Below are 23,484 nucleotides of genomic sequence, written 5' to 3'. Positions count from 1 at the left end.
CCCTGGGGGTCTGCCCCCTCACCATCCACTGTACTTGGTGCGGTAGAAGGAAGCGCCCCAGCCTTGCGCTGCGACCCTGAGCAGGGACCGCTGAGGTCCCGGACTGGGAGGGCAAAGACCTAGCTTGTTTCCTGGAAAACACTATGGAAGTGAAGAGATCCTCGTTTCCCTAATCAGATCTCAGGTGAGGAGAGTTGAGTTAATCACACTCAGGTCCTGAGAGCTCTGCTCTCGTTTTATTTATTTCCATTTGTCATCCCTGGCTCTGGTTCCCCTCCCTCCCCAAAGGCATCAACACAGATGGCCTTGAATACCCTGCATCCTTGGAACACATGCATTGTCACATTGTGTTGCTTCTAATTTACACAAAATCATTGTGTTATGAATCTCATTCTCTTTCTTATTTTCATTCAAGAATGATTATTTATCGGACACCTACTGTATGCAAGGCATTGGTCTATTTACTGGGCATCTACTATGCACCAGGCATTGGTCTATTTACTGGGTACCTCCTATGCGCCAGGCATGGTTCTAGGTACTGGAAGTAGGGCTGCGAACGAGCCAGATAATCTAAATGTTTCTCGTCACAGAGCTTGCATTCTAGCAGGAGGTCACAGACGAGAAACAGTAAACATAATTTAAAAGCAAAGTAGAGGGCTTCCCTGGTGGCGCAGTGGTTGAGAGTCCGCCTGCCGACGCAGAGGACACGGGTTCGTGCCCCGGTCCGGGAAGATCCCACATGAAAGATTGCTGGGGTGAATATAGCCAATATTTTATAAAACTATACATGGAGCCTAACCTTTAAAAATTGTGAATCACTATATTGTATACCTGGAAATTATATAATATTTTACAGCAACTATACTTCAATTAAGAAAAAGAAAAAAGAGGGGAAAACACGATGGCTGGGGGGACTTCCCTGGTGGCACAGTGGTTAAAAATCTGCCTGCCAATGCAGGGGACATGGGTTCGATGCCTGATCCGGGAAGATCCTACATGCCGCAGAGCAACGAAGCCCCAGGGCCACAACTACTGAGGCTGCGCTCTAGAGCCACGGTCTACAACTATCGAAGCCCACACGCCTAGAGCCCGTGCTCCGCAGAGAAGCCACCGCAATGAGAAGCCCGCACACCGCAACGAAGAGTAGCCCCTGCTCGCCACAACTAGAGAGAGCCCGGGCGCAGCAACAAAGACCCAATGCAGCATTAAAAAAACAAAAAGAAGATTGCTGGGAAGTGGAGACTGCACCTTCTGTCATGGTGATACAGACACACCTTGGCTCTCATGTGTGGCAACCACCCAAGCTCTGCGGACGAAAGGCGTTGAAAGCAGCTGTGTACTTGAGTAGCTCTGAGCCCCCAGAGAGATGAAGACACGGACCACCCTATAATTCTTGGCCTGCATCCTACTATAAAGCTAAGTAAAAATAGTTTAAAGTAATCTTTAACCTGATTTCCAACTCATATTCCCAGCTGTGATGGTTACGTGCCCTATTTTATTGCTTCTTAGATGCACATCCGGTTCCCGTTTTTACCACCTCCGTAAGCGGGAGGCATCTTATAATTAGCTGAGGGTTATGTCTTAGCATTACGCCCTAATTTCATCGATGGCCCCTTTTTCTTTCTCAGTGGTATACAAAGTGATAGTGCCAATACTACTGAGGCATTTTAGATTGATGCAATAGGGTGTGAAGGCAGGTGGGTGTGGGTGAGGAGTCAGGTTTCAGTATTAAACAGGCGACCTTATTCCACCAAAGGTGGTGTGACGTTATTTCACACCAAAATACCGTGTTAACAGCCTACCCATGTTGCTCTCTGCCCATCTGGTTTATTACTGCTCACTGCCACGGTGTTGGTGTTTTCTCAACCTGTGTTGTCCAAGATGGTAACCACTAGCCACATGTGGTCATTTAATTTTTAAAGTAAAATTATCTAGATTGAATGTGCATTACAATTCCATTCCTCGGTCGCACTCGCCACATTTCTGATGCTCTATAACCGTATGTGGCTGGTGGCTGCCGTATTGGACAGCACAGATAAATAGAATTCCATCATTGCGGAGAGTTCTGTTGGACAGGACTGCTCGAGTCTATACCCTTGCTCCTAGTGTGGTCCAGGGGACAGCAGTACCAGAATTATCTGGGGCTTATTAGAAGTCAGAGTCTTGGACCCCACCCCAGACCAACTGAACCGGAATCTGCATTTTAACAAGACCCCCAGGGGTCTCAATGCTTATTAGAGTTTGAGAAGTACCACTCCGTGGTGTACATCCACCATGTTTAATGACCCAGTCCGCCAGTGATGGACACCTAGTTTCCTTCTACTACCCAAGCAATACTGCACTGACTATTAGGGGGCAGGCCCCTTATATAACTAGAGAAGACTTCTCTGGACTATCACAGAAGCAGGACCACTGGGCCAAAAGCCTTACTTTTAATCAATTTCACCAAGTACTGGCAAATTTTTGCCCAGATAAGAAAGATTCACATCTCTCCACACCCTCAAAAATGCCCGTCGTTCATTCATTCATTCAGCAAATATTTACTGAATCCTATTATGTGCCAGTTACTGCTCTAGGAACAAGGCAGGTAATATTGTTGCCCTCGGGGAACTCACTTCTGGAGGTGAGGCAAACAAGGGACAAGTAAATGAGTAAAACATGAAATATTGGGAATTCCCTGGCAGTCCAGTGGTTAGGACCCAGCACTTTCACTGCCATGGCCCAGGTTCGATCCCTGGTCAGGGAACTGAGATCCTGCAAGCTTCATGGTACTGCCAAAAAAACCCATTAAATATTACAGACGGGAGCGAGTGCTTTGGAGAAAACTAAAGCAGAGTAAGGGGATAGAGAATGTCAGAGGAAGGTTCTAATTTTAAGTGGGTTATGCAGTGGGTGGTTAACTCCGCAGGGCTATGTTGTCCAAACCCTGCATATTACAAAAGTAGTTAGGCCCTTGCCTGGCATCTGGGAGAGAACCTCTAAGCCTTTGTAATATTCTGCCTAATAACAGCGTCTTTCTTTACCTGGGGGCCTTGGGCCATGCCAGATAGTCTATCGTAACGGGATGATTTGTGATGGAGGTCTTGGGGCATATTTGACCTGAGAAGGAGCTGGAGACGAAGGCCAGCCATGCAGGCAGGCAGCCATGTGCCTATGTGACTGACCCCCAGTAAAAAACACAGACAACCAAGGCTCAGGTGGACTTTCCTGGTGGGCAATCCTCTGTACGTGTTGTCACACGTTGTTGCTGGGCAAAGTGAGTGCTGTCTATACGACTCCTCTGGGAGAGGTCAGCTGGAAGCTCGTGCCTGGTCTCTCCTGCACTTGGCCCCATGCGTCTTTTTATTTTGCTGTGATAAACCAAAATCATGAGTGCAGGAGTTTTCCGAGTTCTGTGAGTCCTTCTAGTAATTCCCTGAACCCATCTCAGGGATCTCCAACTACAATGGTCAAGGAAGTCTTCATGGAGAGGATGACAAGAATGGAAGAAACCAGGCAGACGTCTGGTTTGGAAGAGGGGTCCGGGGGTGGGAATTAAAATACTAAAGTTCTGAGATGGGATTGTGCCTGACATGAGAGGGGCAGGAGAAGAGGAAGCGGTAGGTGACGTCAGAGGACTACTGGGGCCAGACGGTCTGGGGCCTTGTTGGCCACCATAAGGAAACCTGACTTTCACTCTGAGGGAGGTGGGAGGCACTGCGGGCTTTCCAGAAGAGGCGTGGCCTGCCCTGACTTACACTTTATAATAAAAGTTCACTCTGGCTGCTGTGTGTAAACAGTGCAGGCGGACAAGGACAAAAACAGGGAGACCAGATAAGAAGCTTGCATAATCCAGATGAGAGATGATGGCGGCTGGGAGGGGCCAGGGCGGCGAGGATGGAAGATGTTGAGAAATGGTCCGATTCTGGATCTATCTTGAAGGCGGCACTGGCAGGGTTCGGTAACACAGTGGATGTGTGGTGTGTGAGAAAAGGAATTCAAGGGCGAGACTGAGGTTTGGGCTGAGGAATGAAAGGACGAAGAAACTATTTACTGAGACGATCAAGACTGTAGGAGGAGCCCATCTGGAACATGAGAGGGGTGAAGGACAAGAGTTTGGTTTTGAACGTGAATCTGTTGAGTAGGCAGTGGGATGTCAAGTTGAGAGTTTAAGAGCAAGGTCTGGCTGGAGACATAACATTTGGGAGTCATCAGCATGTAGATGGTATTTAAAGCCACAGGAGCAGATGAGATCACGGAGGGAGTGAGCATAGACAGAGCAAAGAAGAGGGTCAAATGCTCCAGCATGTAGAGATTGGGGACGTGAGTAGAAAACAACACCGGTCATGAAAGAGAAGCAGTCAGTGAGTTATGAGGAAGACCAGGAGAAAGGTAGCATCTCAGAAGCCGAGGAAAGACCTTGAAAGACCAGGGAGTGAACCACTTGTTAAATGCTGCTGATATCTCAAGTAAGATGAACCCCAAAGAGGTAGCCACTGGGTTCAGCGCCATGGATCTTATTGGCGCCCTTAAAAGAGGCACCCTCGGTGGAGCAGTGGGGGTGGAAGCCTGCGTGGAGTGGGCTCAAGAGAACAGGAGGAGAGGACTGCCAGACAGGACGTGCAGCCAACATTTTGGAGTATTGCAGTCAAAGGCAGCAAAACGGGTCAGGGGCTGAAGGAGAGCACAGAGGTTGAGAGAAGGTTTTTAAAAAATTCTGTTCATGGAACATGGGAGACATTGTAGCATGTGTGTATGTTAATGGAGAAGAAGAAAATTGATGATGCAGGCAAGGGAGCAGAGGACTGCTGGCTGGAACAGTGTCCTCGAGGAGGTGAGAGGGGATGGGGTACCTCGCACAAGTGGAGGTGTCTTTCTTAGACGGAGGTGAAGATTGTTCACCTATAGAAATGGAAGGGGGCGGAGCATGTGAGCACAGATGCAGGTAGATGGCAAGTCTGACCTTTCTAGCGTTTGTTATTCTGATGGGTGAAAAGTGGTATTTCGTTGATGTGTGAGAAAGATGATGACTGGGACCAACATCCTTAATAACATGGATCCAGCTCTAAAGAAGAAGTCACCTCAGTGTGTCAATTTCTTGTGCATCTGTCTCTCCAAAAGACCAAGTCTGATTTCTCCCCAGGCGTCTCTCTTTCTACCTCTTACATCGTCTTGCCTTTGTCTCTCCCTGCATTTCCTCTGCTCTCTCCCATCCACCTTGTTTTTCTGTCTCTGTGTATTTATCCCTTTGGGTCTTTCTTAGTCTCCCCATCCCTTCACATCTGCATCAGGGCCTCTGCTCTGGGCCTGGGTGTAGGGCCAACTTTCTCATCCCAGCCAGCAATTCCAACCAGAACTTCCAGTTCCTGCTTGACAAAGAACCTCATTTTGAAGCCAAGCTATAGGGTGGGGGCCCCTGGGAACCTCAGGCTGCCTCCATCTCCAGCTTTACTTATTTAACAAGCGTGTTTGTGGCCTTTGGTTCGTGTCAAACTCTCCTCTAAGCATCTTCAGATATTAACTCATTTAACCCTGCTCTGTGAGGAATGTGCTGTGGTTAGTGCCATTTTACGGAGGCACAGAGTGGCCATGTCACTTGAACTCAGCTCTGAACCACTAGGAACACTGTCTCTTTTTCTACTCCTTTTTCTTTCTTGCTCTAGCCCTTCTCTCTGAGGGCGACAGACCCTGATCTATGTGACAGTACCCCTGGATTTGGTCTAACTGGCATGTGACTTTCAGCTACCCACTGAACTCCGTGGGCTCCAGTTGCCTTATTGATCAAGTGAGGGGGTAGAGTACCCCCAACTCTTGGTGGGTCCATGACCTCACTTCAACAAGAGTCAGCCAATCATTAGCCCTACTGTCAGTGTTGACCTGGTACTCGCCCCTCCACAAATACCAAAGACAGCCACCCCACTGCAAGTTCCAGCCATTCCCAAGGGAGAAAGACTTTTTCTGGAAGTGTGGACCTAGGCCACAAAGGAGCACAGGTTCCCCGACTTCCCACACAAACCTGTCACCTCACTTAACCCGCATCCTCCCTCCTGCCACTCAGCCTGAACCCAACTCAACTCAGAAAGAGTGAACTCGGTCCCTACTCTGGGTCCAGTCCTGGGAAGTGGGGTAATTCCAAGGTGGGGAAGGACAGTGGCTTTCTGTCACCATGAGAGGACTCACAGCTATGACCCAGCACGCTCCTACCAAAACCCTACCCTGACGCAGATACTGGACCTCACATCTGGCGCTCATTAACAATGTCAACGCACAACACCAACTCAACTGTATTTCAACACCTCCCCACCCAAATACTCAATCTTGGCCTCATCTCCAGCCCCACCCCAACTGGACTCTCAACAACATTATCCCCAGATCCCTCCCATCTACAGCTTAATTCTATCCCCAAAACCAACTCCAACCCCATCCTCACCCCAGGTCCATTCTCTTCCCCAAACTCACCTGTGTAGTCGTCAGAGCCCCTCCCCCCACACCAACCACCATCTTAAACCCGACCACACACTTTTCTTCCTAGTGTAGGGAAAAACTGTGAAAGACTTTCAGATGGACCCAACAGACGTCATCAATGGAACACGAGGTGGGTTATCTGATTCTATGGGGTCTCAGCTTCTTTCACTGTCTTTGATCTACTTTACAACTCTGTAAATGATAACTAGTGGATCATAGTGCAAATAATTCTCGTCCGTAACCGTGCACATGAGTTTTGTCAGGTGGAAGTACAATTCTCTCCCCTCCATATAGAATAAGCCAGTTTCGCATCTATTGGTGAATTCATGTTAGCGCTTCTTATCGCCCGCGCACCGCAACGAAGAGTAGCCCCCGCTCACCGCAACTAGAGAAAGCCCGCACGCAGCAACAAAGACCCAGGGCAGCCAAAAATAAATTAATTAATTAAAAAAAAAAAGAAGGGCCTTGTGCTCATGATAAGGTGCTACCAACGAATTCAGTTCCCTCCATCGGAGGATTAAGAAGTCTCTCAGTCAATGAATGAACTTAAAAAAAATAGAACCTACTTCAGAGGGTTCTTGGGAGGATTGAGTTAGTGTGTGAGAGCGCTCCCTAAGGAGAACGCCCGGTACGGAGTGAACGCTTACTAAGTGGTTGCTCTCATTAGTATTACTGTTGTTCTTATTATTGATGTCATTGTTATGCTTCCTCCAAGGCCCCAGTGCCAGAGCAAGACACCTTGGGTGGCAGCTGTGTATTTGAGAGAATGAAAGGTAGCCGCCCAAATCCTTCCCGTGGGACAGAAAATAAGGACATAGCTGAGACGGAGATTCTGACTGCCAACAAGACCTTAATTCAAGAAGGCCAGCCAGGTGGCAGGCTTCTCAGACCACCCTCCTCCCTGCCGTCTCCAGGGACTTTGCAGCCACACGTCCTCTCCTCCCTGTTTTTGCCCAGGGGAGTTTTAACATCCTGGGCAGGAAGGAATTTGGAGGCTGGTGGAGGGAGAGAGGAGGTCAAAATACCGGGGAAGAGAACAAAGCAGAGAGAGGAGAGTCAAAGAGATAACGATACTTCCTGTCTTTGGTCCAGCAGATGAAGCCCTTTCATGCCATTTCCCCAAGGCCCCGGTTGGGGAAATGTCAGCTCCCCATTTTACAGAAGTGTAGACCTAGACTAAGGAAAATCCGCCGGTGAGTTGAATCCATCCAGGCTGATGGAGACACATTCCTGTATCTCTCTTCTGAGACCCTCTTCAGGGGCAGCCCCCTCAAGTCTGGAAGGAGGGCCCAGACCGTGCTGAACCACTGCCCGATGTGGGAGGCCTTGTTTAAGGGACGAGGCTGGACTTACCAGGCAAACGGGAACAACACGCATAGAAGCCCGCAGTTCCGTTCTAACAAATTCAACGCTAAGATGAAAGAAGCGGACAGGCCGTGAGAGGGTTGAAGAGGCCAGAGACCCAGGTCAGGTTTTTTGGAGGAAGGGATAAGGAAGGATAATGTAGCCATCCCACAGAAATAGGACGGAGTCCGCCATCCAAGGATTGGTTCAGATGTCATGATTCGTGATGCCCCACATGGGGACTTCCCTGGCGGGCCAGTGGTTAGGACTCCATGCTTTCACTGCAGGGGGGTGCAGGTTTGCTCCCTGATCAGGGAATCAAGATCTCACATGCTGCACGGTGTGCGCCCCCCAGCCCCCCCCCCCCAAAGAAACTCAAACAAACAAAACGATGCCACACCTGCAGCAAAGGGTCCTTTCTGCCCCTGTGGGGTGACCACCATTGGCACTGTGAGTGGGGGTCTAGATGGGACCACCACCTTGTCCACTGAAAAAAAAAACGCACAACCTAAAAGGTGGGAATTACGTTTTATTCAGCAGACATGCTGAGGACTTAAGCCCGGGAGACGGCCTCTCAGAGAGCTCTGAGGGACAGCGTCAAAGATAAGGGAGGAACCAGGATATACACTGGAGCGTTAGCAACAAAAGCCAGACAGTCGGGAACGTCAAGAGATTACCGTGCATTAAAGAAAGTCAACAAACAAGCACTTCCAGTTAGTGAATTTCATGCCTTTCTATGTATGGGAAGATGCCAGAGTCTGGGCTCGTTGAAATCACTCCTTTGCTGTGCACCTCAGCTATGCAGGGCCAGTAGCCCGTTTCTCTCCATCCTGAATCCCGGCAGGGCGCACAGTCCTCGGTGGCCGAAGTGGCTGTCGATGGCTCGACGGCTGCAACGTCCTTTGTTTACTGGTACGGCAGGTGACACTTTTTGTCCACGGCCTCCGAGGCCTTTCTCATCTTGCCGTCTGGCTCACTGGCCCCGCGGCCAGGCATTTTGAGCTGTGCCTCCTGCTGCTCTATTTGCTGAGACCTAAGGAGACGCCGTTGTAGATTTAACAGACCTAAGTCAGAAGTTTCCATAGTTGGTGTTCAGGAACGGGGTATGGGGCCCTCCTTCAAGGGGCCCTGGGTTGTGCATCTCCAGCTGGGACCTTTGTGCCTCTCTCCTTCCCTGAGGTCGGAAGGTGGGACTCTGAGTTCCAACCCCTCCAATCAATTGGTTGGTTCCCCTAGCAGCCAGCCCCCATTTCCTCCCCCATCCTGTCACTTCATTAACATAAACTCAAATAGGGTTACTGGGATTTATTATGAAAAGCGAAAGAGGCTCATCTTTCCCCTACCACTTGGGAAATTCCAAGAGTTGGGTTTCTTTTAATAAATTAATTTATTTTATTTTTGGCTGTGTTGGATCTTCGTTGCTACGCGCGGGCTTTCTCTAGTTGCGGTGAGCGGGGGCGGGCTTCTCACTGCGGTGGCTTCTCTTGTTGTGGAGCACGGACTCTAGGCATGCAGGCTTCAGTAGTTGTGGCACGTGGGCTCAGTAGTTGTGGCGCACGGGCTTAGTTTCTCCGCGGCATGTGAGATCTTCCCAGATCAGGGATCGAACCCGCGTCCCCTGCATCGGCAGGCGGACTCTCAACCACTGCGCCACCAGGGAAGCCCCCCCCAAGAGTTTTTAAAAGCTCTGTGACCAGGACAGGTTGGTGGGGACAGATGGTGAGGTGGGTTTATATTGTCCAGGAGGCTGTTGGATGCACAGGAATGAGAACCAACCTGCCCCAGGTGACAGGTGAAACTGTCAGGTGTATACAATCAGTGCAGAGGACAAGGCTTAGGACAGAGCCCTGGGAACACCCTTGTTTGTACAGACACCAATGGAGGGGAAAAAAAAAAAAAAAGGCCTATTAATGAAGGAGGCTGGGAAGGAGAGTCAGGAGAAGGAGGAAAACCAGAAATGCATGGTGTCCCAGAAGGAAACCCAGAGAAGGGAGGCCGGCCATGTTGAGTGCTGCCCAAAGGTTGAGTAAGACGGGGACAGGCAGGTGACTGTTGGATTGTTCAACATGGAAGTCTCTGGAGACCCAAAAAGACTGTGGCTATGGGGTGCAAGCAGTGAGTAGATCTCCAGGGAGAAGTGTTGCTGGGAAGGATGGTAGGAAAACAAGGCAGTAACTGAGGGGCGTGTGGACTGTGGGTTGCGATTCAACTCTGTGGCCCTGGCATCTCCCAGCAGATTATCAGGCCCACACAGCAAAATGTTTGCAGAGTGAATGAATGAATGAATGAGACAGAAATAGAGTGAGAGAGAGGTGTAAAGGTAAACTGAAGACTACAGAGAAAAAGATTCTGTCATCCAAGTCAGCTTTGAAAATTCCTCCTTTTTTTTTTTCTGCAGTACGCAGGCCTCTCACTGTTGTGGCCTCTCCCGTTGCGGAGCACAGGCTCCGGACATGCAGGCTCAGCGGCCATGGCTCACGGGCCTAGTCGCTCCGCGGCATGTGGGATCTTCCTGGACCGGGGCACAAACCCGTGTCTCCTGCATCGGCAGGCGGACTCTCAACCACTGCACCACCAGGGAAGTCTCCCACCCATCTTTTGTTGCCTTGTTCGAGGACCCCAAGAGGAAGTGGTAGGTAGACATTTAGCTTCCTCCCAGCCCCACTTTTTAAAAAATTTATTTTATTTATTTATTTTTGTCTGCGTTGGGTCTTCTTCGCTGCGCGCGGGCTTTCTCTAGTTGCGGTGAGCGGGGGCTACTCTTGGTTACGGTGCACAGGCTTCTCATTGCAGTGGCTTCTCTTGTTGTGGAGCACGGGCTCTAGGTGCGTGGGCTTCAGTAGTTGTGGCACGTGGGCTCAGTAGTTGTGGCTCGCGGGCTCTAGAGCACAGACTCAGTAGCTGTGGCTCACGGGCTTAGTTGCTCGGCGGCATGTGGGATCTTCCCGGACCAGGGCTTGAACCCGTGTCCCCTGCATTGGCAGGCGGATTCTTAACCACTGTGCCACCAGGGAAGCCCTCAGTTAGTCATTCTTTTGCTCATTCACATATTTGGATAATGATTAACAATACAAGTTCTGGAGCCAGTCTGCCTCAGTTCAAACTCCAGTTCTGCCTCTTACCAACTGTGTGACTTTGGGCAAGCAGCTCCACCAAGCTGTGTCTCGGTTTCCACACCTATGATGGTATCCATGCCCTGAGACATCACCCCACGTGTTGGGATGCCTGAGTTGTCTTTAGGGAACGGGCTTCATGGTGAGCTTATGATGACGCCCAAGAGGAAAGCATGAGACACAGGGACTTGAGCGCTCCAGGGGCTCCCCGGATGAGGTGGCAAAGCTGCTCAGAGCTTTTTCGGAGAGCAGGAGGTCTGTCCTCTCTGAGTCTCCAGCTACAAAAAGGGATTGACTTTATCCAGAAGCCACAAGCCGCAAGTCTGTGTGTCAAAAGAGAATCGCTAAGCAGTCATTCCCCACCCCCACTCCCTGCCGCCCCGGGCAATCACTAGCCTGCTTTCTGTCTCCACCGATTGGCCTTTTCCGGATATTTCATATAAATGGGATCATACGGTTTGTGGGCCTTTATGACGGGCTTCTTTCCCTCCGCACAGTGTTTTCAAGGTCCGTCCACGTGTAGCACACATCAGTACTTTGTTCCTTTTGTAGCTGAATAATACTCCATAGCATGGACAGATCGCCTTTTATTTGTCCCTTCATCATCTGATGCACATCAGTTTAACGGGTATGGGGTCTCCTTTGGGGGTGACGAGCATGTTCTGGAATTAGTCGGTGGTAGCATAGCATAGCACCGTGAGTGCAGTGGAATTCACGGCGTTGTAGACTTTAAAATGGTTCGAAGGCTGGATTTTATGTTATATAAATTTTACTTCCAAAAAAAAATAAAAAGATAAGAGGAGAAAGAGAGGGATTCTGTCCTGAGTCTCTTTCACTCTCCCTCTCTCTGTTTCCTGTCCCCTGTCTCTCTTTCTCAGTGGACGGCCCTATGCAAACAACTTTCATGGAGTTAGATAAATCGACCTCCTAAGACCTGTGCTCTGAATTTAAAAACATCAATTAGAACCAAGCTTCCTTGGATCCCAGTTTGGAAACTCCTCTGTCTCCCCTATTTTGTTTTTGGCTTTTTATTTTGCGGTACACAGGCCTCTCACTGTTGTGGCCTCTCCCGTTGCGGAGCACAGGCTCCGGACGCGCAGGCTCAGCGGCCATGGCTCACGGGCCCAGCCGCTCCGCGGCATGTGGGATCTTCCCGGACCGGGGCACGAACCCACGCCCCCTGCATCAGCAGGCGGACTCTCAACCACTGCGCCACCAGGGAAGCCCTGTCTCCCCTCTTTTGAAACCTCTTCCCTCTCCTCCTCTTCTGTCTCAGGCTCTCTCTGCCCTTGGTTTCCTTGACTCTCTCACTTCCACCCTGTTGCCCCTTCCATGAAACGCTCAGGGAGGAGTCCAGGTATCTACCTGCCCCACTCTCCCTGAGGCTTCATTACAGGAGTCGGGGAAGATCCCAGATCACCTTGCGTCATTGGCCTCAGGGCTGCTGGCTAGTTTGCAGAGGAGGGGAGAAGGAAAGGGCCTGGGTCTTCCCTCCAGAGCCATACTGGGGCCCCCGCCCCCCTCCATCTAACTGTAAATCTCACTAATTGTCATTAGCCAAGAAGAGTTTCTACCTGATTAGAGGGTGTCCCGCCCCATGTCTACCTTGTCTCCTTCCCTCAACCCGTAAATCGCATGAGCTGGGACAGAGTTAAAAGCTGTATCAGCTGCTGGTCTGGGACAGACAGACGGAAGGAAGAAGACAGGTGGTGCAGCATGACAGGTGGCTGAGAGGCCAGGTGAACAGCAGGAGAGTTGCCTGATAGGGTGGCTGGCAGATGAAGAGACAAGCAGGCAGGGGGCCAGACAGATAGCAGACAGACCGACAGGCTGCGATTGCAACGGTCACATGGAGGAACCGGCAGGGGGAGAAGCAAGGTGAGCAGGGGGCAGGCCAACATCAGTGAGGGGGTAACGCTCGGGGGATGGGGACAGAGAGGAAAGGGCCTGTGGACCATCCCCTCCTCGTGGAATTGCTGGTGGAAGGGGAGGAGAAAGGGAGGGTCCACTTGACAGGGAAAAGGAGGGTCCAGTTGCCATCTCTGAGATGCCTCGCCTTTTCCCCAGAACCTGGAAGTGGACCACCTTGGTGCCCAGCACCTTTTTTCTCCTGTGTTTGATTGGTGAGTTCCCCAGAAGGCAAGGAACCCTCACGAGGATGCCTGGCGCTGAGGAGGGGAGGGAGGCTGGCTGACCCTATGCCTCCATTCACCTCCATCTCCAGGGGTCCTATGCACCTCGCTCCCCCTGTATCTTCCGATCCATCTCCCCTCTGTCTCTCCCTGTCACTATGTCTCTGTCCTTTCTCTCTCTGAATCTCTGTTTCGCTTATCTTTAAGCATCTCTCTCTCTTCCTCTTTGTGTCCTTTGGGTGTTTCACTGTGTCTTTATATATCACTGGGTCTGTGTCTCCCTGCCTGTGACTCTCTCTCTCTCTCTCTCTCCCTCTCGGTTTCTTTCTCTTGCCTCTTTCTTGTTCTTTCTGTATCTCTCTTTCTATCTGGTCCACAGTCTCTAGGTTCCTGACTGTCTCTCTGGCCCATGCCACTGTCCTCAGGGCTCAGCCACGAGGGCACACAGAAGGTTTTTAAAGGCACGGAGCGTATCCCTCACTCTCAGCTTTGGCAGGTGGGGCTGTTTGAAGGTACACAGCTGCGCTGTGGGGGAGTCCTCATCGACCGCAGGTGGGTTCTCACAGCTGCTCGCTGCAGCAACAGGTAAGCCCCCCACTTGGGTCCCTGCCTACTCAGGGTGGGAAGGGAGGGTGATGGGGAGGGTAGCGCTGGGCGGAGGGGGCTCACAGGAGTAAGGAGATGGTCCTGCAACAAGAGGGTCTGAGGTTAGACAAGAAGTAGGACTTCTTCACAATGGGCCTGGGGTGGACCTGGGTGGGGATCGGTGGAGTGGAGGTCAGGGGAGAGCCCTGGAATCTGCCCACCCCCCCAATGTTCCCTCATGTCCCCCTTCCTTCCCATGGGGTGTCATCAGTTCAGCATCTCCTGACCCAGTCTGAGCTGGGGACCCACGTCTGACCCAAACTCTTTGCGCAGCTTCAGAGTTACATCTGGCGCCTCTCTGGGCCTCAGTGGTCCCATCTGTGAAATGAGGTCAGAGGTTACATCCGGCGCCTCTCTGGGCCTCAGTGGTCCCATCTGTGAAATGAGGTCAGAGGTTACATCCGGCGCCTCTCTGGGCCTCAGTGGTCCCATCTGTGAAATGAGGTCAGAGGTTACATCCGGCGCCTCTCTGGGCCTCAGTTTTCCCATCTGTAAAATGAGGGGATTGGGATTTGTAGGTCTGATGCTCTCGATTTTTTTTCTTTTTCCAAAAGGGAAGTTTCAGACATGGAGAGACAGAGATATTTGGGGACAGGGACGGACACCAGCAGGACAGAGTCCACTCATTATTCCCCCGTTCGTTTAGTTGACGGTGTTGATGGCCCAGGCCACCCGCTGGGTGGTGGGAACAGGGCAGTGAATAGGACTAATGGATGTCCCTGCCCCCATGGCCATCACCAGCTAAGAGAATCAGAAAGTGACACACATGCGGTAGCATGGAGAGGAGCAATAGGACCAACACTAGAAACGGAAAGATGGCGATGGAAATAGAGACCAAGAGGCGGGAAGAGACTAAGAGAATGAGAGCAAGGGAATGAACAACCATCAAGGTGCGGAGCAGCAGAGAGAGGCAGGCGGGTCTGGGAGCCCCAGGCCAGCCCACCCTGCCCCTGCTGAGCCTCTGCGACCCCCAGCAGGCACTGGCTGAGCCTGGGCGAACACAGCCTCAGCCAGATGGACTGGACCGAACAGATCCGGCACAGTGGCCTCTCCGTGACCCACCCTGGCTACCAGGCAGCCCTGCAGAACCAAGACAATGACCTCCGGCTTCTGCAACTGGGCATCCCTGTTCTCTTGACCCACAGTATCCAGCCCCTGCCCCTGCCCATGACCTGTGCAGTGGCTGGCACCAGGTGCCACATCTCGGGCTGGGGCACCACCAACCACACAAGGAGTAAGGGGGTGCTGGGGTCAGGGGTCACGATTGGCAAAAGTTTGCGGCAGAGGGTGAGAGGTCAGGAGTCATGCCATCTCAGAGGAAGGATGGGTAAAGTGTCACACATCAGGATTCATGCTTTAGGGTCTGAGATCATGGTGCGTAGGGGTCTTGGGAGTTAAAGAGGTTAAGTGGTTGCGTATGGAGTTAGGAGTCATGGGTCAGGGATGTGGTTAGAGGTCAGAGTGATGTTATCAGACTGGATGGAGCAAAAGACATATGTAGATAGGATCTTGGGGTCATGGGTCAGGTACTCTGATGTTACTCATTGTAGAGTTGAGGTCATGGGATCCAGATGTTGGCCACAATCCGAGGACGGAAATTGGGATTCGATCAAGGATCACTGGTCTGGGACTGGAAGCCACAGGGCTTGGTGTGTGGAGGTAGAGGTTAGGGGTCATGGAGTCTGGAGTCAAATAAACTAGGATCAGAGGTCACTTTGGAGGATTCCGAGCTGAGGTTGGAGGTTAAGGTGAAGACAAGGAACATGGGGCCAAGAGACAGAGAGAAGACATGAGGCCAAGTTGGGATCAAAGGGCAATAAGATTGAAGGTCAAAGGTCACAGTAGCTGGGATTGAAGGAGAAAGCCAGGTCTGGATTCACTGTATCTGAGTCGTAAGCTGAAGGTCAGGGGGACGGGGCCAATGAATTGAAATCAAGAGCTACTGTGTAATCAAGTCACAATCTGAAATTTAGAGCTTGGAGGATTGTAGTGGAGGTCATAGGGAGGGGGTGGGGTACAGACTTGTATTGGGTTTCCTTGAGAAGAGGGATGTGGCCTCTTCGGGGAGATGAGGGAAGCTTTGGGGGATCCTGCAGCATCCCTCTTCCATCCCCAGACCAGTTGTCAGACCGACTCCAATGCCTTAACCTCTCTATCGTCTCTAACGCCACCTGCCGGGCAGCGTTCCCCGGGAGAATCACGGACAACATGGTGTGTGCTGGCGGCATCGCTGGGAAGGATGCCTGCCAGGTGAGCGACTGCAGGCAACATCCGGGACAGAAAGTAGGGGAGGGAGAATTGGGGAGGTGGGGAAGGGGGAGAAGGTAAGTCAGGGAAAGGAGATGGGGAGAGAGATAAGGTCAGAAAGAAGGGGAGGCACAGGATGCGGGAGGGAGAGCCAGGGAGTGGAGGACAGAAAGAGGGAGGGCAGAAACAGAGAAGGAAAGATGGGTGGGGCACAAAGGGAGGGAGAGGAAGAGACAAAGACGATGGGGGAGGGAAAGAGGCAGCCGGCATTTGGAGCTCAGGCAGGTAGCCGGCTGTCTCTCCAGTTCCGAGTCTTCCCCATACCATCCAGTTGGTGCTGGCCCAATTAAGAGCGAGAGATTCCAGGATGGAGGAGGAAAGGAGGCTGGAGGACTCTCTCACCCTGTAATTCTGCTACCTTATCCTCTCGGTCCTTCACAGAGGAGGCTGCCCCTCCCTACTGGCCAGGGCCCCAGCCACTGTCTTGGAGAGAACTCTTAAGGAGTCCCGCCCTCCTTCTCTAGGATTGGTCACTGGTTCTGGTGCTCTCCTCCCTCATTGGTCAGAACCCCAGCCATTTTCCTTGACACGGAGTCCCGTCCTCCTTCGCTGGGATTGGTCACTGGTGCCTGTGCTCTCTTCCCCCATTGGTCAGAGCCTACCCATTGTCCTTGAGGGAACGCTCTACCCAGCATAGAGCCCCGCCCTCCTTCCCTGGCGTTGGCCCCTAGGGACAGTGTGTTCTCTATTAGTCATTGCTGTTGTCCTCTGGGAACTTGTGTGTTCTTTTTTCTCTGCTGACGAGGCTTGGAGCCACGGTCCTCAAGGCCCAGGAATGGGTGAGGGGGCAGGAGGCTGTGGAGAGGAAAACTGGAAAAGGATTTCTCCCATATTCAGATCATGCTCCTTCTCCTCTGCCTTCCAGAGTGACTCTGGGGGTCCCCTAGTATGCGGAGGAGTCCTTCAGGGTCTGGTGTCCTGGGGATCCGTGGAGCCTTGTGGGCAAGAAGGAATCCCAGGGGTCTACACCAATATTTGCAAATACGTGGATTGGATCTGGATGGTCACGAGGAACAACTGACCTGCTCCCTCCACCTTCATGCCTCAGCTTGGGGGCCACTCTGACCCTCAGAGCGCCAATACCTCCTCCATCATCACCCCCAGCTCCCACTCTTCTTGGACTGGGGATCTTCTTCCTGGAACTCCAACTCCAGCCAGCCCTTCTAAGACCCATGGTTGGGGGAGGAGGGAGTATACAACTATCTGGGATAAATATAACTGGAGGAGGGGCTGTGTCTGTCTGTTTGATCCCCCTGCTGGTTGAGATTGGAGGGAGGGTTACCCATCAGTTGCCCTACCCACAGGTGTAGAAATAGAGATCAGAGAGGGTGAGGGTTTTCCCTCAGGGGCCACACAGGAATGGACTAGAGAAAGTTACTTATAACAGTAAAAAATTAAGGCCATTTTTCTCCATCTGCCGCAACAGGAACACTGCCTAGAGCTTATAAGCCGAAATGGGGGAGGGGTGTGTGTGGACAGGATTGTTGGCTGCAAAATACCAAATGAAAACTGCAAAATCAAAATCCACTACCATTTAATTGTGTCTATAAAACGTAACCTTCTTCCAACTAGCCAACTGCAACTTGGCTCAGCTGGAGTTGAGCACGTATTATACTTAATGTGGGGTGCGGGTTTGCTTTAATACATCTGCGATGATGGAGGGTGGGGTGCAGCCTTGGAAAGCAAGAGGACCCAGCCTAGGTCTAAAAATAGTTCTGCCCACTATTCTGTCTTCACAGCCTCTCCAGGAGTTGGAAAGAGAGTTTCTTCTCCGCAATGAATGGAAGGGAAATTTGAGGTGGGAGAGGGTGAGGGGTGACTGTGGCAGCTGTGGGAGCATTTGCTGACTGCCTATTGTACTTGGCTCTCCTGGAGTCATCATCCCAACCCCCTGAGGCAGGGCTGTCACCCCCATCTCACAGATGAAGAAACTGAGCCTCGCCGGGGTGGAGTCTCTCGTCCCACATCACTGTGGTAGGAAGAGGCAGTGCTGGGATCTGGGGCCAGGGCTGGCTGCTGTGAGAACCCAGGCCTACCCCGTAGTCCTTTTTTTTTTTTAAGTGCTACGTGGGCCTCTCACTTTTGTGGCCTCTCCCGTTGTGGAGCACAGGCTCCAGACGCTCCGCGGCACGTGGGATCTTCCCGGACCGGGGCACGAACCCGTGTGCCCTGCATCGGCAGGCGGACTCTCAACCACTGTGCCACCAGGGAAGCCCCTACCCCGTAGTCTTGCTTCACATGTCGTTAGGGGAGAGAGGAGGGTGAGACGGAGAACTAACTGATAACAAACAAGCTGGGAGAAGTAGGGATCGTCACTTGAGTTCTGCAGACGAGGAAATTGAGTTGGCTCGGATTTGGGAAGTCATCGGACCTACGTCACAGAGCAAGTAAATGCCACAGTGGGATTCTGGGGACCCTGGGTTCCTGGCAGCCTAAGAGGCTGGCAGAAGGGAGTGGAGGGAAGGGTCGGCAGAGAAGTAAAGCCCCAGAGGAGCTCTGGGGGTTGTGGTACCTGCCCAGGGCTGACTTCCCTTTCCTGGGCCTTGAATCCCACAGGCCCCAACCTGCCTTCCCCACCCTCCTGCCTGCCCCTTCGGCTGGCAGCAGCCCCACCTGTGTGACGTCCCAGTCCCCCCACCCCGCTCCTTGGAATGATGAAGGGAGGGGCCAGAAGGGGCCAGGGTCCCACCTGGACTTGGGCTGTGGGGAGGGAGGGGCTGGGAGATGAGGATGGAGAGGGATTTAGACACAGAAATGGAGGGAGGGAGAGAAAGAGAGAGGGATGGAGGCAGGCAGAGACAGAGACACAAAGAAAGATATAAAGCATTAGAGGAGATGTGCAGATAGACACGGGGAGAGAAGAACAGAGTTAGACAAAGAGAAAAAGGCCCAGAGAGACATAGGAACAGAAAGAAAAATGACACACACATACATACACACAAAGAATTATAGAAATGTGGGAGAGGTAAAGAGAGACAGGGAAGGATGCAGACAGACGGACGGACACAGAGGTGTGGGGAAACAGAGAAGCAGAGAGAAGAGGGGCTTGGGGAGGTGACAGTGACAGGTGGGCAGCACCTCCAAGGCCCAGGGCTGGACTGGGGAGGGCTCCCACACACCCCGCCCCCAGGGCAGTAAGGCAGGGTTGGGAAGCCCAGTCATCCTGGGCCTGCGAGGGAGTGGGTGTGTGGTGAGGGGGCACCCCTGCCTGCTCGCCTTCCTGGTGCCTCCCGCTCCGAGACCCAGCCTGCCGCGTCTGCCACCACTGCCAGGCCCCCAGAGCCCATGAGTCCAGAAGGGAAGGGAGGGCTCCCCTCCAGGCACCTGCCCTGCCGAGTGTGCCAGGCCTCTGCCCCAGCATCATTTCTCCTTCTGCTCTGTACTTCTTGGGGTGGGGGGGATTGTGTCTCTCTGCCTTGATCTGCATCTCCAGCAGCTGCCCCCCAACCTCAGTGTCCTGCAACCCCACCTTCGGTCACTGAGTCCAACCCTCCAGCCCCACTCCCGCTGGCCAGGGCAGCTAAGGGCACTGGCCCTTCCAGTGATCAGCCCTTCTCTGCCTCACTGTTCTTCAAAGGGGCAGGGGTTCAGCAGGGGGGGGGCCAGAATGATGTCCCAGGCCGAGCCCCCTACTGTACCCCAGGTAGCCTTCAAAGGGCTCGTATCACCCTGGCGTGGTTACTGAACGGAGCCTGGTTCCCTTTATCCTCCCACCCCAAGCTGCTGGGCCCCAGGTCTCAGGTGGGTAAGAAGGAAAACATTTTCCAAACCACCTACGAGGTCCCGTGGCTGATTTAAACGGAGCCAGCCTGTCGCTTGCCCTGGGCAATGCCTTCCCAGCAACTTGGGTATGAGAGGCTCTAACTGGGATTAGGCCCCTGCAAGGCCACACTCCATACCAAAGATTTATTTTGAAAGTTTGGAGGTTGGGATGCTGTGTGAGCCAAGGGATTCCTCACACCTGGTTGTTTCTCCCTGGGGGGAGCCGGAGCAGGCATGGGGGAGAGAGAGGGCGTGAACCAGCCCTAAATCTCCCCATGGAGTGATTTGGCCCCTTGTCCCTCCTTGTTCCCAGAAGAACCTGGGGCCTGCCCTGCCCCCCTCCAGGCCATGATGATTCTGCAATTAATCATGTTTGCTCTGGTGACAGGTACGGTGGAGATGGGGATGGGCAGGGGTCTCCCTCTCCAATCTCTAGGATTCCCAACCCTCTATGTCTAGACAATGACGGGGCTGATATTAAAAATATAGAACAACCATAGGGCATCTGAATGGATATATGAGCCATAACAAGGTCCTGGATGCCCCTTGCCTTCCAAAGGTGTAATCTCTTTAGAGCTAGGATGGGGAGAGGTCCAAGAGGGTCCCAGAGGAGGGACCGGGGCAGCTGGGGTGGTGTGGGAGACATTCAAAGAGCTCAGGAAAGTGGCTACTGACCGACGGGTGTGGAAGGATTTCAATCATTTAATACCCAGCCTGTCCATTCAATGCGTCCCCATAGGACACCAGGCTATGGTCCTCCCCCCCGCCGCCCCATTTCTGGGAGTCGTCTCATGGCCGAGCCTCTTTTGCTCTCACCCTCTCTAGGACATGTAGGGGGAGAGACCAGGATCAATAAAGGATATGAGTGCTCTCCTCATTCCCAGCCGCCCTGGCAGGCGGCTTTGTTCCAGAAGACACAGCTGCTCTGTGGGGCAACCTCATCGCCCTCAAATGGCTACTGACGGCAGCCCACTGCCACAGGCCATGAGTGCGGGGGCAGGGGCGGGGCTGGGAGGGGGCTGGAGATGGAGAGGTGGATAGAGAAGGGCTTGGGGATGGGGAGAATGTGTATGGGGTGGGGAAAGTGGGGTCAGAGACGGGCACTGATGATGGGGATTGGGTTGGGATTGAAGATGGAAGGATGAATGATGTTGGAACTGGCATGGTGTTGGGAATGGGGTTGGATGCTGGGCTGGGGATAAGGTTTTGGTGGGAGATGGGGATGAGTTTGGAAGTGGAGCTATGTTTCTTCATTCTCTTCATCTCGCCCCTTCCCCCCCCCCCTACAATGTCACTCTCCATTTCCTGTCTCTCCTTCCCCTTCCATCTCTGACCACCATCTCTCTCACTTCAACTGATATGTAGCTCATCTGGGAGAACACAGCCTCCACTGACGGGATGGCTGTGAGCACACCCGAGGAGCCACTGAGTCCTTCCCCCACCCAGACTTCAACAGTAGCCTGCCCAACACAGCCCACTGCGATGACATCACGCTGCTGAACATGGTGGCCCCAGCCTTCGTCATCTGGGCCGTGCGACCCACAGGGTGTCATCACACTGTGTCACTGCTGGCACCCGCTGCCTCATTTCCGACTGGGGCACCACGTCCTGCCCCCAGTGTAGGGGCTCCAGAGAGGAGCGTGATGGGGGGTGGGGTGGGGGAAGGTGTTTATGATTGTGGAAGGAAATAGGGAACCAGAGGAACCTTCAAAGATGAGATTCATAGTGATACAAGAGGGTGCTCCCTGGAGGTGTCAATAGTGGGATAAGTTGAAAGGAAGTGTGGAAAAGTAAGGGCTGGGGAGGGCGGAGACAAAAGTTTGGGCCTTGGATTCAGGCAGACATGATGTGCAATTTCAGATCCACAACCTGCTAGTTGTAGGTCCTTAGGCAAGTCTCTGAACCTTGGTTTTCTTCTCTATAAAATGAGAATAATCACATCCACCTACTAGAGCGGGATTAGACATAATGTTTATAGAGCAACTGACGTAAAGAGTTTTACTTGATAGCGTTACTGTTGCTATGGTTACAAGCAGAGAGGTGAGTTGACTGCAAGCAAGAAGGACAGGAACTGGATTCAGAGCAAGGTCCCTGGTTCTCTGCTGGGTTCAGAGCAAGCCCTGCAGTGTGGGGAAGGGGAACAAAGGGATCTAATTTTCTGTACCCCCTCATGTCATTTCTACAGTGCACTTTCCCCACACCTAGCGATGTACCAACATGACCATCATCGAGCACAAGGAGTATGAGGACGCCTACCCTGGGGACATCACAGACACCATGGGATGTACCAGCGTTCGAGAAGAGGGCAAGGAATCCTGCCAGCTCAGAGGGCAGGGCTTGGGTCTCCAGTCACATTTCCATTCCCATCTCCAACCTCAACCATGTCTTCATCTACATCCACAATCTCATCCCCAACCTCAACGCCACTTCCCCCTGCAACCCCCAATCCATCTCCACTCCCAGGTCCCATTTCTAACATAAACACAATTCCCAGCTCCATTCCCAGTCCCACCCCTATTTCCGACCCTAACCATCCCCAAATCAATTTTCGACCCTAACCCCATCTTTGTTCTCACCCATAACTCTAACCTCACCCTCAATCCCATTGCCAACCCCATTTCAACCTCCAGCTCACTTTCAACACAATTCCCCCCTCCTCCCTAACACCATGTCCAACCCTTTCCCCTCTCCTGAGGCCTCCCCTCCTCTCTGACTGGTTCTCTTCCTCCCCATCTCCAGGGCGATTCTGGGGGCCCACTGGTCTATAATGGGTCTCTTCAAGGCATCACCTCCTGGGGCCAGGATCCATGTGCTGTCAGCAGAAAGCCCAGGGTATACACAAAGGTCTGCAATATGTGGTCCGGATCCAGAAGACTATAGAGAACAATTAGCCAGGACCAGCTCATCACGGCCCAATCCCCTGCTCCCTACTTGGTGCTGTGGTACCTGTTCATTCTGTTAATAATGAAGCCTGAGCCAGGACCCCTTTATATACTTTTCTGGGGGCCTTCTTGACTATGAGAGATGCTGTACCTTAATAATCAATTTGGAGTTTGGGATTAGGAGACCTGGGTTCTCCTCCTGCCTCATACTAACTTGTGACTCTGGGAGTGAAAATAGTTGTTTGGTTCACTGTTGTACCTGCAGTCTCAAACACAATTCCTGGCACACACCAAGGTTTCAGTAAATAGTTACTAAACAAATGAATCTTTTGAATGCTTACTACGTGCCAGACCCTGGTCCAAGGGCTTTGAAATGTATCGACTGACGTAATCTTCACAAAACCCTACAAGGTTGGTACTATTATTATTATACCCATTTTGCAGCTGAGGAAACTGAGGCACAGAGAAACGAAGTCACCCGTTCACGATCACAGAGCCAGCAAGTAGAAGAGCAAGGAATCTGAAGCAAGGTGATTTCTTAACTGACAAGCAATACTACCTTGATTAAGGCTCCATTCCCTGGGACTTCCCTGGTGGCGCAGTGGTTAAGAATCTGTCTGCCAATGCAGGGGGTATGGATTCAAGCCTGGGTTCGAGCCCTGGTGTAATGAGGACCCAACACAGCCAAAAATAAATAATTTTTTTAAAAAAAAGACTCCTTTCCTTATCTGTAAAATCGTGCATGCAAACGTATGATAGTACACAAAGTCAGTCAGCCTGCACGTAGCTAAGACCCAATAAAAGGGAGCTATCATTGTTTTCTTTCCAACCTCTGCAATAGGTAATAGGTAGTTC

The 23,484-nt window shown here is 52.1% G+C and overlaps 1 protein-coding gene across 2 annotated transcripts; it reads left to right on the top strand.

Annotated features, from left to right (window-relative positions):
- Positions 1–22: 22 nt before the first annotated feature.
- Positions 23–22,629, top strand: KLK12 (kallikrein related peptidase 12). Of its 2 annotated transcripts, XM_033845667.2 has the most exons (6): positions 23–12,779; positions 12,969–13,024; positions 13,459–13,618; positions 14,653–14,912; positions 15,795–15,928; positions 16,851–17,508. In XM_033845667.2, exons 1-6 carry the CDS (start codon positions 12,751–12,753, stop codon positions 17,004–17,006), a joined length of 795 nt encoding a protein of 264 aa, XP_033701558.1. In that variant the 5' UTR covers positions 23–12,750; the 3' UTR covers positions 17,007–17,508. The 2 variants fall into 2 exon arrangements, 1 of the variants encoding a protein (XP_033701558.1); XR_012328202.1 differs by lacking the exons at positions 23–12,779; positions 12,969–13,024; positions 13,459–13,618; positions 16,851–17,508 and adding exons at positions 17,725–18,372; positions 20,061–22,629 and having other exon boundaries at positions 14,757–14,871.
- Positions 22,630–23,484: the final 855 nt, after the last annotated feature.

Source organism: Tursiops truncatus, chromosome 19 (assembly GCF_011762595.2).
Source record: "Tursiops truncatus isolate mTurTru1 chromosome 19, mTurTru1.mat.Y, whole genome shotgun sequence".
NCBI classification, from domain to species: domain Eukaryota; kingdom Metazoa; phylum Chordata; class Mammalia; order Artiodactyla; family Delphinidae; genus Tursiops; species Tursiops truncatus.
This window is presented reverse-complemented; position numbering and strand designations above follow the sequence as displayed.